Raw genomic sequence first — 15182 nt, 5'->3', positions numbered from 1 at the left:
CACACCCTGTCAGTCCTGACTCTGACTCCTCACACCCTGTCAGTCCTGACTCTGACTCCTCACACCCTGTCAGTCCTGACTCTGACTCCTCACACCCTGTCAGTCCTGACTCTGACTCCTCACACCTTGTCAGTCCTGACTGACTCCTCACACCCTGTCAGTCCTGACTCTGACTCCTCACACCCTGTCAGTCCCGACTCTGACCTCAAACCCTGTCAGTCCCGATCTGACTCCTCACACCCTGTCAGTCCCGACTAACTGACTCCTCACACCCTGTCAGTCCTGACTCTGACTCCTCACACCCTGTCAGTCCTGACTCTGACTCCTCACACCCTGTCAGTCCTGACTCTGACCTACACCCTTCAGTCCTGACCTGACTCCTCACACCCTGTCAGTCCTGACTCTGACTCCTCACACCCTGTCAGTCCCGACTCTGACTCCTCACACCCTGTCAGTCCTGACTCTGACTCCTCACACCCTGTCAGTCCTGACTCTGACCTCACACCCTGTCAGTCCTGACTCTAATAAATAATATATATATATAAAGAAAGAAATGTAATGACTCCTCACACCCTGTCAGTCCTGACTCTGACTCCTCACACCCTGTCAGTCCTGACTCTGACTCCTCACACCCTGTCAGTCCTGACTCTGACTCCTCACACCCTGTCAGTCCTGACTCTGACTCCTCACACCCTGTCAGTCCTGACTCCTCACATATTTCTTGTGCCACAGTACACACCATTATTGTAGTAATGTCCAATAGTTTCATGCAGACCTAAAACTCATTGACAGTATTGACAATGCTTTCATGGATAACAACATTTCAGAAAAAAAAAGGCTTATTTAATGAACTTGAATTGTATGTAGTAGCTTATTAAATTCTACTAGATGGCAGTATTGAGACATAATTAACCCTGGAGCCTATATGAACACCATTGGTATTTCAAGTGTTATAGTCACATGCAGTGAAATGCTTAACTTCCATGCTCTACCCAACAGTATGGTAATCAATATCAAAATAGTATAACTAATAAATATATATATATATATAATAAAGAAAGAAATGTAGATGAGTGTCACTTTAAAAACATACAGACTTTGTATCATCATGCCTTATTCATAGTTATATTACATTTAGCCCACCCACCCACCCACTAGCCATCCAATCCTTGCTTCCTCCGTCCTCGCTTCCTCCGTCCTTGTTTCCTTCATTCCTCGCCTCTCTTTCAAAGCACATCAGAGAAGGAGGCCTGAGGGGAGGAACCTTCAATCCTTTCCCCCAATGTGCTTTGAGAGAGTGAGGGAGTAGTTGTGATACCCAGTCCAGACATAACCCCTTAGACTCTAACCCCCTAGACACTTGTTGGACAGATGTAAGCAATACGGTCAAAATTCCACCAAGCCTATCAGAGGGTAAGATGGAGCTCTCACCATGTCACCACCCATCAATCACTCTCGGGCTAGTGGTTCTGTCTGGACAAGGCCTGTGTATCACGGCTACTCACTCAGGAACTGTCTTTAAAATGCTGTCAAATCCTTGCTCCGCTGTCCTTGGTTACTTCATTCCTCAACTCCCTATCACAGCACCTTGAGGGAGAGCATTGAAGTTCCTAAACTCCCCATCACGGCACCTTGAGGGAGAGCATTGAAGTTCCTAAACTCCCCATCACAGCACCTTGAGGGAGAGCATTGAAGTTCCTAAACTCCCCATCACAGCACCTTGAGGGAGAGCATTGAAGTTCCTAAACTCCCCATCACAGCACCTTGAGGGAGAGCATTGAAGTTCCTAAACTCAGGCCTGTTCCTCTGATGTGCTTTGAAAGAGAGGTGAGGAATGGAGGAAACCAAGGACAGAGGAAGCAAGGATTGGAAGGCTAGGGGGTCGTTATATAACCATAAATAAGGGTTGTAGTGGGTAAATAAACACTCAGATACAAAAATATCTTCTAATCGTCAATCTAAAATAGAAATGGAGAAATATCTTAATCTTGGCAGTAATCAGTGGTGGAAAAAGTACTCAATTGTCATTATTGAGTAAATGTAAAGATGCCTTTTTAAAGGAAAAGGACTCAAGTCAAAGTAACCGAGTAAAAATAAGTCTAAAACTGTCTTGTTTTAGATCTACTTAAGTACAGTGGTGGAAAAAGTACTCAATTGTCATATTGAAGTAAAAGTATCAAGTAAATGTGATACATCAAATTCCTTATATAAATCAAGCCAGACAGCACAATTTAATTTATTTATTTTATTTATGGACAGACCGGGACACATTCCAACACTCTGACAGTATTTGTCATTCCCTGTCTGCCTATTGGCTAAGCCCTTGTCATTCCCTGTCTGCCTATTGGCTAAGCCCTTGTCATTCCCTGTCTGCCTATTGACTGAGTCCGTCATGTTCCAGTTGTTGTCCCCAGTCCCCTGATCATAAGAGCTGGACAGCAGATGGGCCATGCATTCATCCACAGCTGACCTCCTCCAAGCGCTGACTGAATACAACAGAGATCCTAGGAATCCTTGTGGACAACCAGCCAGAATAGAATGGAAGAAGAGCAATTTGGTTGCAGCAAAGTTGCACACAGCCAGGCGTCTATAGATCAGCCAGGCGTCTATAGATCAGCCAGGCGTCTATAGATCAGCCAGGCGTCTATAGATCAGCCAGGCGTCTATAGATCAGCCAGGCGTCTATAGATCAGCCAGGCGTCTATAGATCAGCCAGGCGTCTATAGATCAGCCAGGCGTCTATAGATCAGCCAGGCGTCTATAGATCAGCCAGGCGTCTATAGATCAGCCAGGCGTCTATAGATCAGCCAGGCGTCTATAGATCAGCCAGGCGTCTATAGATCAGCCAGGCCTGTGTTAATATGTTAAATAGTAGCAGGTATTAAAATGGAAGATCTACCTCCCAGATGTATTTTTTTATATGACGTAAGCTATAGGCCCAATACATTATCAAACACAATAACTCATTTTAATTGCTTTTTTGTTTCTCCTCTCATTTTGTCTATCACCCTTGTTTGCTTGTGTCTAACACCACTACGCTTGAGTTTGTTTTGAAGAGGTGTTCAAATACCCACTTCATCCTTATCATACTTGTTTTCTCTTACTAGTTTACCAATCTTCTGTCAGCTAGATTGGAGCTTGGAGATGAATATCTAGCTGACAGTAGATTCTACACAGCATCCTTTTTCCACTCTGCTCTGTTGTCTTGTCTGTAATCACAGGGGGTTGGTGGCACCTTCATTTGGGAGGATGGGCTCGTTGTAATGGCTGGAGTGGAATCAGTGGAATGGTATCTTTTTTTTAATTTTATTTATTTTTTTAAATCTTTTTATTTAACTCGTCAAGTCAGTTAAGAACACATTCTTATTTACAATGACGGTCTACCGGGGAACAGTGTGTTAACTGCCTTGTTCAGGGGCAGAACGACAGATTTTTACCTTGTCAGCTCGGGGATTCAATCCAACAACCTTTTGGTTACTTGCCCAACGCTCTAACCACTAGGCTACCTGCCGCCTCTACGCTCTAACCACTAGGCTACCCTGCCGCCCCTACACTCCAACCACTAGGCTAGCTGTCGCTCCCTGAGTTTGATGCCATTCCATTGTCTCTCTGTTCCAGACATTATTATGAGCAGCAGCTGATCGTCATCAGCCAAATGTCAGTGTGTTATTGTTGTTGTCCTTCCTTCCTCTCTGTGGTAGAAGTGGAACTCCGTCTCCCAAGAGGACGTCAACGACACGGTCGCCTGCCATCAGAGGAGGCAGAGACCGGTTCACTGGAGAGTCCTACACCGTGTTAGGTAGGTCAACACACTCATCCCTCTGCCCCACACACACACCATGCTAGGTAGGTCAACACACACACCATGCTAGGTAGGTCAACACACTCATCCCTCTGCCCCACACACACACCATGCTAGGTAGGTCAACACACTCATCCCTCTGCCCAACACACACACCATGCTAGGTAGGTCAACACACACACCATGCTAGGTAGGTCAACACAACGTTACCACATCACTGTGCTTGGTAAACACTACCAAACTTACATGTATTTTAATGTGCCATGTATTCCTATATTGGGCAATCTGTCAACGGGAACTGATCCACATCTATGACTGGGTAAACACAACCAACCCATAATGACTGACGGGTAGCTAAGCCAATAGGGCTGCTTACCCAGACACTGATTAAACAGCATGTTCAATAAGTACAGGATCAGGTATAATCTGTGTCTGAGAAGCCAGTCCATTGTGTAATTGGGTGTCTTGAGACACACCCATAAACACACAAGTCTCTACCCACGTAGTATAGTCATTAGTAGGTGAATTTGGCCCACGGGTGACTTTTATTTGGGGTTTCCAAGTTTTCTGGGCAATTTTTAAAACTTTTTTTTTTAATATGCCGTCTCCAAATGATTTGTAATTATGTTCTGGCCCCCTGACCATCTGCTCAATTAATACATCGTCCCACGGCTGAATCTAGTTGATGATCCCTGATTTCTATTAACATAGTAAGATATTTTGGGCTGTTGAGCAATGAGTGGATAAGATGTGAATCTCAGAGCACATTTGTCTAACATCTGTTGATCTATTGAAAAATGTTATAGTCAGCTAATTATTTAATCATCTAATATCCAGCACTAGGTGACACAAGGTCAACACAGCAGCCCTTTCTAATCGACCTGGCTCCTGGAATGACATCGACCTCATCCCGTCAGTAGATGATGCCTGGCTATTATTTAAAAGTGCCTTCCTCACCATCTTAAATAAGCATGCCCCATTCCAAAAAATTAAAACTAGGAATAGATATAGTCCTTGGTTCACTCCAGACCTGTCTGCCCTTGACCAGCACAAAAACATCCTGTGGCGTTCTGCAATAGCATCGAATAGCCACCATGATATGCAACTTTTCAGGGAGGTTAGGAACCAATATACACAGGCAGTTAGGAAAGCTAAGGCTAGCTTTTTCAAACAGAAATTTGCATCCTGTAGCGCTAATTCCCAAAAGTTTTGGGACACTGTAAAGTCCATGGAGAACAAGAGCACCTCCTCCCAGCTGCCCACTGCTCTGAGGCTAGGAAACGCTGTTACAACCGACAAATCCACTATAATTGAGAATTTCAATAAGCATTTCTCTACGGCTGGCCATGCTTTCCACCTCACTACCCCTACCCCGGTCAACTGCCCGGCACCCTCCACAGCAATCCGCCCAAGCCCCCACCATTTCTCCTTCACCCAAATCCAGATAGCTGATGTTGTGAAAGAGCTGCAAAATCTGGACCCCTACAAATCAGCTGGGCGAGACAATCTGGACCCTCTCTTTCTTAAATTATCTGCCGAAATTGTTGCAACCCCTATTACTAGCCTGTTCAACCTCTCTTTCATATCGTCTGAGATTCCCAAAGGTTGGAAAGCTGCCGCGGTCATCCCCCTCTTCAAAGGGGGTGACACTCTAGACCCAAACTGCTAAAGACCTAGATCTATCCTACCCTGTCTTTCTAACATCTTCGAAAGCCAAGTCAACAAACAGATTACTGACCATTTTCGAATCCCACCGTACCTTCTCCGCTATGCAATCTGGTTTCAGAGCTGGTCATGGGTACACCTCAGCCACGCTCAAGGTCCTAAACGATATCATAACCTCCATCGATAAGAGACAATACTGTGCATCGACCTGGCCAAGGCTTTCGACTCTGTCAATCACCACATTCTTATTGGCAGACTCGACAGCCTTGGTTTCTCAAATGATTGCCTCGACTGGTTTACCAACTACTTCTCTGATAGAGTTCAGTGTGTCAAATCGGAGGGTCTGTTGTCCGGACCTCTGGCAGTCTCTATGGGGGTGCCACAGAGTTCAGTCCTCAGGCCGACTCTCTTCTCTGTATACATCAATGATGTCGCTCTTGCTGCTGGTGATTATCTAAAACACCTCTACGCAGACGACACCATTCTGTATACTTCTGGCCCTTCTTTGGACACTGTGTTAACAACCCTCCAGACGAGCTTCAATGCCATACAACTCTCCTTCCGTGGCCTCCAACTGCTCTTAAACACAAGTGAAACTAAATGCATGCTCTTCAACCGATCACTGCCCGCACCTGCTCGCCCGTCCAGCATCACTACTCTGGACGGCTCTGACTTAGAATATGTGGACAACTACAAATACCTAGGTGTCTGGTTAGACTGTAAACTCTCCTTCCAGACTCACATTAAACATCTCCAATCCAAAATTAAATCTAGAATCGGCTTCCTATATCACAACAAAGCATCCTTCACTCATGCTGCGAAACATACCCTCGTAAAACTGACCATCCTACCGATTCTCAACTTCAGTGATGTCATCTACAAAATAGCCTCCAACACTCTACTCAACAAACTGGATGCAGTCTATCACAGTGCCATCCGTTTTGTCACCAAAGCCCCATATACTACCCACCATTGCGACCTGTACGCTCTCGTTGGCTGGCCCTCGCTTCATATTCGTCGCCAAACCCACTGGCTACAGGTCATCTGTAAGTCTCTGCCAGGTGAAGCCCCGCCTTATCTCAGTTGTAAACAGCCCATCTATCTACCTACCTCATCCCCATACTGTATTTATTTATTTATTTATCTTGCTCCTTTGCAGTATCTCTACTTGCACATTCCTCTTCTGCACATATACCATTCCAGTGTTTAATTGCTATATTGTAATTACATCACCACCATGGCCTATTTATTGCCTTACCTCCCCCATCTTGCCTCACTTGCCCTCACTGTATATAGACTTTTTGTTTTATTTTGTTCTACTGAATTATTGACTGTATGTTTGTTGGCACAAGAACTGTTTGTCGGGAGCTTCATGAAATGGGTTTCCGTGGCCGAGCAGCTGCACACAAGCATAAGATCACCAAGCATTGGCTGAAGTGGTGTAAAGCTTACTGCCATTGGACTCTGGAGTAGTGGAAACGTGTTCTCTGGAGCAGTGGAAACCTGTTCTCTGGAGCAGTGGAAACGTGTTCTCTGGAGCAGTGGAAACCTGTTCTCTGGAGCAGTGGAAACCTGTTCTCTGGAGCAGTGGAAACCTGTTCTCTGGAGCAGTGGAAACCTGTTCTCTGGAGCAGTGGAAATGTGTTCTCTGGAGCAGTGGAAATGTTCTCTGGAGCAGTGGAAACCTGTTCTCTGGAGCAGTGGAAACGTGTTCTCTGGAGCCTGTTCTCTGGAGCAGTGGAAACCTGTTCTCTGGAGCAGTGGAAACCTGTTCTCTGGAGCAGTGGAAACGTGTTCTCTGGAGCAGTGGAAACCTGTTCTAGCAGCAATGTTCCAACATCTGGAGCAGTGGAAAGCCTTCCCAGAGTGGAAAGTGGGCAGTGGCTGTTAGTGGAAAGTTCTCAGCAATGTTCTCAGCATCTAGTGGAGCAAAACCTGTTCCCAGAAGAGTGGAGGCTGTTATAGCAGCAATGTTCCAACATCTAGTGGAAAGCCTTCCCAGAAGAGTGGAGGCTGTTATAGCAGCAATGGAAGGACGAACTCCATATTAATGCCCATGATTTTGGAATAAGATGTTCAACGAGCAGCTGTCCACATATACTTTTGGTCATGTAGTGTAATATAATATATTAATAATATAATCCTCCCCCAGGTGATACCAGTATGGACTGCGGTCAACACTACTGGGAGGTGAAAGCCCTTAAAGACTGTAAGTCCTACAGTGTTGGGGTCTCCTACAGGAACCTGGGAAAGTTTGACCAGCTGGGTAAGACCAACACTACCTGGTGTATCCACATCAACAATTGGCTACAGCCCTCCTTCGCTGCCAAGCACAACAACAAGGCCAAGAGCCTGGACGGCACCGCGCCTGGACGCATCGGGGTCTTCTGTGACCTGGACTCAGGTGGGTTTATACAGTATAATATAAGGGGTTATTCAACACACTACGAGGTCCGGGGGCCTTCCGTGACCTGGACTCAGGTGGGTTTATACAGTATAATATGAGGGGTTATTCAACACACTACGAGGTCCGGGGGCCTTCTGTGACCTGGACTCAGGTGGGTTTATCTTACCACCCGTACTACTGTAAGTTGTTTCCAGTTAAACCCTCGTAAAGCCTGTTGGATCCCGTTATATCTTACCACCCGTACTACTGTACGTTGTTTCCAGTTAAACCAAATGGAGTACAAGGTGGTTCACCATCATTAGATTTACAGGTTGTTGTGTGTTTTACAGTCCAGAAAGGGGACACTATATCCCTTGGGTGACCCGTGACACATGCCTAGGCCATCGGATACCGCCATATTGGATTTCAGCCATCTCTTTCCCCCAGGAAATGACTGTAGAATAGATTACTACCCACTGGGCCTCCATCCCCCAGGAAATGACTGTAGAGTAGGCGACTACAAACAAGGCTTTTCTTCTTCCCAGAGGATCAAAATGATCTTTTAATCATGCTCTCTGTGCTTGTAAAGTGGTACAGTAGTAATCTTTCTCCCTACATAGTGCACTACTTTTGACCAGGTGGCCTATTCCCTATACACTGCTTTTGACCAGAGCCCATAGCGGTAGTGCACTATGTAGGGAACAGGCTACCATTTGGGATTGTAGGCTGTGCTTGAACAAGTGAAGTGGATACAGTAGTTTGTTTTGGTCTTAAATAACAGTTTTTCTCTTCCACAGGACAACTGTCCTTCTACAACGCTGAAACCAAGCAGTTGATCCACACGTTCAAGGCTAAGTTTAGCCAACCTGTAGTACCAGCCTTCATGGTAAGTCCTGTCGGGTATCATGGCCGATACACTCATCTTACTGACACTCCGTCGTGACTGTATATTATACCAGAGAACCTGTCCCGTTATCAAGACCTAGATGACACCAATAGGTAACAAGTTATGGCGTAAACGTGTTATAACAGGTCCCAACAGTGTTTTTCGTGCATTTATGTCATGCTATGTAACAGCTCATATTTAGGTATCTTTAATAGATGCGTTATTACAATGACATAGTAGTGTCTGTTCTCAGAAGTGTGCTTCTGTCATACCAGTGTTGGTGAATTTGGGGTGGCAGGGTAGCCTAGTGGTTGGAGCGTTGGACTAGTAACCGAAAGGTTGCAAGATTGAATCACCCGGGGGATGACAAGGTACAAATCTGTTGTTCTGCCCCTGAACAAGGCAGTTAACCCACTGTTCCTAGACCAGTTAACCCATTGTTCCTAGACCAGTTAAACCACTGTTCCTAGACCAGTTAAACCACTGTTCCTAGACCAGTTAACCCACTGTTCCTAGGCCAGTTAACCCACTGTTCCTAGACCAGTTAACCCACTGTTCCTAGGCCAGTTAACCCACTGTTCCTAGGCCAGTTAACCCACTGTTCCTAGGCCAGTTAACCACTGTTCCTAGGCCAGTTAACCCACTGTTCCTAGGCCAGTTAACCCACTGTTCCTAGGCCAGTTAACCCACTGTTCCTAGGCCAGTTAACCCACTGTTCCTAGGCCAGTTAACCCACTGTTCCTAGGCCAGTTAACCCACTGTTCCTAGGCCAGTTAACCCACTGTTCCTAGGCCAGTTAAACCACTGTTCCTAGAAAAACCCACTGTTCCTAAGACCAGTTAACCCACTGTTCCTAGACCAGTTAACCCACTGTTCCTAAAGCCAGTTAACCCACTGTTCCTAGGTAATCACAATGTATCAGCCCCATTTACCACTCCCATAGCCCCACTCCCTTCGGTTCAGCCCCATTTACCCACTCCCTTCGGTCTGTATCGTCATTGAAAATCAGAATTTGTTCTTAACTGACTTGCCTGGTTAAATTAAAGGTAAAATAAATAAATATAAATATATATATATGCCATAAAGCCATACCACGTTTTGACATTCTGCTTATAATAAGCGTAATCACAATGAGCATAATTTCAAAATGTGGTATGGCTGAAACCAAGCAGTTGACCCACACGCCTGTATCAGCCCCATTTCCCACTCCCTTCGGTCCTGTATCAGCCCCATTTCCCACTCCCTTCGGTCCTGTATCAGCCCCATTTCCCACTCCCTTCGGTCCTGTATCAGCCCCATTTCCCACTCCCTTCGGTCCTGTATCAGCCCCATTTACCACTCCCTTCGGTCCTGTATCAGCCCCCCCACTCCCTTCGGTCCTTTCAGCCCCATTTACCACTCCCTTCGGTCCTGTATCAGTCCTGTATCAGCCCCATTTACCACTCCCTTCGGTCCTGTATCAGCCCCATTTACCACTCCCTTCGGTCCTGTATCAGCCCCATTTACCACTCCCTTCGGTCCTGTATCAGCCCCATTTACCACTCCCTTCGGTCCTGTATCAGCCCCATTTACCACTCCCTTCGGTCCTGTATCAGCCCCATTTACCACTCCCTTCGGTCCTGTATCAGCCCCATTTACCACTCCCTTCGGTCCTGTATCAGCCCCATTTTACCACTCCCTTCGGTCCTGTATCAGCCCCATTTACCACTCCCTTCGGTCCTGTATCAGCCCCATTTACCACTCCCTTCGGTCCTGTATCAGCCCCATTTACCACTCCCTTCGGTCCTGTATCAGCCCCCCATTTTCGGTCCCAGCCCCATTTACCACTCCCTTCGGTCCTGTATCAGCCCCATTTACCACTCCCTTCGGTCCTGTATCAGCCCCATTTTACCACTCCCTTCGGTCCTGTATCAGCCCCATTTACCACTCCCTTCGGTCAATGGTGAATTAAGATCCCCACGGGGTTGGAATCTCAGGGTTACGGATCAAATCGTGTAGTTGAGTGTCATATCATAACTCATTTACAGCCCTACTCCACATCACAATTAAGTTGTGTGCATTATAGAACCGTATGAACATGAAAGGTCTATGTATAAATTCTATGCAGTCAATGTAAAGTCTTATCTATATATATATATATATCTATTTATAAAGCATTTATATAAACATGCTTCACTTACCAAAAACAACACGGAACCACAACACAGAATATGAAAGGAACCATTTGATTTTGGTTTTCCCGATGTAGCACGTAAATCTATTGGACCCAAGATGTTCAACAGATCCTACTATTGACATGTTGACTTCTTGAATAGATTTTTAAAAATAAAATTAAAAATCATTCAGTGTATTCAAATTTCAATGACTCATTTCAGAATAGCTGGCAATAACTATTTTAGTGGGTAAAACATGCTAACACTGTGGTAAATGTAGCTAGCATTTCCCCCCTTTTCACTAATGTAGCTAGCTAGCATTTCCCCCCTTTTCACTAATGTAGCTAGCTAGCATTTCCCCCCTTTTCACTAATGTAGCTAGCTAGCATTTCCCCCCTTTTCACTAATGTAGCTAGCTAGCATTTCCCCCCTTTTCACTAATGTAGCTAGCTAGCATTTCCCCCCTTTTCACTAATGTAGCTAGCTAGCAGCTAGCTAAGCCGTTGGCTATAGAGCCCCACAGTGGAAGTATCATAATACCCATAAAACCTAGTGGTCAAACAGGGAAATGGTTCCAATAATTTTTCCCCTAGGGGATTTGTAGAAAAACGAAGGGCTGTGTTTCGTCTAGGCTTACCCAGGTGTGATGTATTGATAACCATGTACATCTCTCCCTGGCGTGATGTATTGATAACCATGTACATCTCTCCCTGGTGTGATGTATTGATAACCATGTACATCTCTCCCTGGTGTGATGTATTGATAACCATGTACATCTCTCCCTGGCGTGATGTATTGATAACCATGTACATCTCTCCCTGGCGTGATGTATTGATAACGTTGCGTTGCTTTCATGTCTGAAATGTTCCATATTAATAAAGCTTGGTTTGACTCGTTTAAAAAAAAAAAAAAATCTTTTTTTTAACCTTTTATTTAACTGGGCAAGTCAGTTAAAGAACAAATTCTTATTTTCAATGACGGCCTAGGAACAGTGGGTTAACTGCCTGTTCAGGGGCAGAACGACAGATTTGTACCTTGTCAGCTCGGGGATTTGAACTTGAAACCTTCCGGTTACTAGTCCAACGCTCTAACCACTAGGCTACCTGCCGCTATGAGGGTACCTCACCTTCTCTTCACGTGTTATTCTACATACCTGTGAAATGTACTGGATATGCGTAGGCATCACGAGCCATGTGTCTTCTAACTCCCTCAGTGACGAGGATAGTGTTCTTTACAACGTGTGTGTGTGTGTTGTGCTCCAGGTTTGGTGCGGAGGACTGAGCCTCAGTACAGGCATGCAAGTCCCCAGTGCAGTCAAGAGTTTCCAGAAGTCTGAGAACGGTCTGGGAGGATCCAACAGCAGTCTCAACAGCATGGCCCAGTAGCCCCACACACTCACGGGCTACATCTGGAACAGCACCCTATTCTCTACTCAGTGCACTACTGTTGCTCTATGCGGGCTCTAGTCAAAAGTGGTGCACTATATAGGGGATAGGGTTCCATAGGGCTCTAGTCAATTGTATTGCACTATATAGGGAATAGGGTTCCATAGGGCTCTGGTCTAAAGTAGTGCACTATATAGGGAATAGGGTTCCATAGGGCTCTGGACTAAAATAGTGCACTATATAGGGAATAGGGTTCCATAGGGCTCTGGTCTAAAGTAGTGCACTATGGAGGGAATAGGGTTCTATAGGGCTCTGGTCTAAAGTAGTGCACTAAATGGGGAATAGGGTTCCATTTCGGATGCAACCAATGATGAACTGAACTCGCTCCTCTGACTTCCTGCTTTCTGTGCAAGTACAACCCCTTCCTGTTTCTGATCTGTCAGTCAACCCGAGCTGCCCGCTTCAGATGCACTGCGAGACATGAGAAACGCTGAGCATTGGAGGAACAAAACCAGCCTCGCCTTCACTCCTCTCGCAGTTTAACCAAGCCGCTCCAGACCCTTAGAGGGTATCATCACGCATCAGGGCTCTCCAAGCCTGTTCCTGGAGAGCTACCGTCCTGTAGGTTTCCACTGACCCTAACCTAGCACACCTGATTCTAATAATAATAATAGCTGATTGATAAGCTGAATCATGGGTTGGAGCAAACCTACAGGGGGGGGGTAGCTCTTCAGGAACAACCAATAACCCAGCTGCAGCATTAAGGGTTAGTGGAACCCTCTTTACCATGTTCCAAATCGCTTAGGGTTCGAATATTAAATTAAGATTCTCATTCTGGATCAGGAATGCTAGATGTTTAATCAGGGAATAGATGAGTGCACTTAGTTTTTTTTCTCCTTTTTGTTTTAGTTAGAATGCTGAGTTTTTAGATCATTCTGTCTCTCTCTGAAGTGTGAATGTCTGTTTTATGGCATGCCGAGAAAACCTACCTGATTACTTAACAGCTCCGATATTGACTCGTATATTTCTGTGTGTGTGTGTGTTTGTGTGTGTGACTATTGCAGTCATGTCAGTGAATGGATTATAACTCCTCCCTCTCTCGTAGAGGTGTCGTTTTCGTTTGAACCCTCAGTCTCTTCACTACTGAACAATATCTTGTCCGAACTAAACTGCAGGTTTGCACACAATACAGTACCTGAAGTAGGGTTGACTTAACTTAAGTGATGGAGAACTGTTGCACAGGGAATGATACCATATGATTTAATTCTGTTTTCTTCTCATGCTTACATGTCCTGTGCACCAGGCTCAGTGTGACCCTGTGTAGGCTTCCCAAATCACACCCTATTCCCTATATAGTGCACTACTTTTGACCAGGGCCCCTATGACGATCCCTGGTCATGCACTAAGGCCCTATGGGGCCTGGTTAAAAGTAGTGCCCTATATAGGGAATAGGGTGCCATTTGGGAAGCAATCTTGGAACCTAGACGTCAAGAGTGTGGTGATCTGTGTCTGTACGTCATTGAGAAGTGTGTGTTCCTATTCATACCTTATGGCACGTTATTCCCTTTTATAGTGCACTAGTGCCCTAAATAGGGAATAGATGAGTGCACTAGTGCCCTAAATAGGGAATAGATGAGTGCTGTTAGGACCCTCCTATTACTGTACCTTTTTAAAGCGTTCAGAGGTTCATCTCATGATATGGCTCACAAATGGCAGTCCTTAAAAATGAGGTACCTTTTTTTTGAAAAGGGTGATAGACATCAGATATACACTGAGAGTGCAAAACATTAAGAACACCTTCCTAATGTTGAGTTGCACTGCTTTTTGCCCTCAGAACAACCTCCATTTGTGGGGGCATGAACAAGGTGTTGAAAGCGTTCCAAAGGGATGCTGGTCCATGTTGACTCCAAGGCTTCCCACAGTTGTGTCAAGTTGGCTGGATGTCCTTTGGGTGGTGGACCGTTCTTGATACATGCGGGAAACTGTTGGGTGTGGAAAAACCCAGCAGCTTTGCAGTTCTTGACACACTCAAACCGGTGCGCCTGGAACCTACTACCATACCCCGTTCAAAGGCACTTAAATCTTTTGTCTTGCCCGTTCACCCTCTGAATGACACACATACTCTATCCATGTCATCTACACTGATTTGAAGTGGATTTAACAAGTGACATCAATAAGGGATCATAGCTTTCACCTGGTCAGTCATGGAAAGAGCAGGTGTTCCTAATGTTTTGTCCACTCGGTGTCTACATGATTATATTGATACATAAGGTCATCATCAGTTAGAATGAGATGTCTGTCATATTGTGTCAAAACCATCAAAGATTATGTTTAGTGAGGGGAAATTGATGTGGGAATACTTTATATTCTGCCACCTGGTGTCTGGATGATGTCACTACAATAATTCAGGGCGAGATCCTAAAGCCAGACACATCTCTCTCTGACCACTACAGCCAGACACTTCTCTCTCTGACCACTACAGCCAGACACTTCTCTCTCTGACCACTACAGCCAGACACTTCTCTCTCTGACCACTACAGCCAGACACTTCTCTCTCTGACCACTACAGCCAGACACTTCTCTCTCTGACCACTACAGCCAGACACTCTCTCTCTCTGCCAGACACCACTACAGCCAGACACTTCTCTCTGACCACTGACCACTACAGCCAGACACTTACAGCCAGACACTTCTCTCTGACCACTACAGCCAGACACTTCTCTCTCTGACCACTACAGCCAGACACTTCTCTCTGACCACTACAGCCAGACACCTCTGACCACTACAGCCAGACACTTCTCTCTCTGACCACTACAGCCAGACACTTCTCTCTCTGACCACTGCACACAATACCTTTCTTCATACATTTACTTAGTTTGGGATTTTGTTTTGAAATAATAATTTT

General features: G+C 45.5%; 1 protein-coding gene across 2 annotated transcripts in view; it reads left to right on the top strand.

Moving 5' to 3' along the window:
* The window catches only part of LOC112257312 (FSD1-like protein), a 62719-nt gene extending 50267 nt beyond the window's left edge, over positions 1-12452 (top strand). For both annotated transcript variants that reach the window (XM_042326394.1, XM_042326393.1), the window contains 4 exons: positions 3702-3799; positions 7620-7871; positions 8651-8739; positions 12155-12452. In XM_042326394.1, the coding sequence (XP_042182328.1) occupies positions 3702-3799; positions 7620-7871; positions 8651-8739; positions 12155-12277 (562 nt within the window). In that variant the 3' untranslated portion in view covers positions 12278-12452. The remainder of the gene's footprint in view (positions 1-3701; positions 3800-7619; positions 7872-8650; positions 8740-12154) is intronic.
* Positions 12453-15182: the final 2730 nt, after the last annotated feature.

Source organism: Oncorhynchus tshawytscha, linkage group LG09 (assembly GCF_018296145.1).
Source record: "Oncorhynchus tshawytscha isolate Ot180627B linkage group LG09, Otsh_v2.0, whole genome shotgun sequence".
Classification (NCBI taxonomy): domain Eukaryota; kingdom Metazoa; phylum Chordata; class Actinopteri; order Salmoniformes; family Salmonidae; genus Oncorhynchus; species Oncorhynchus tshawytscha.
This window is presented reverse-complemented; position numbering and strand designations above follow the sequence as displayed.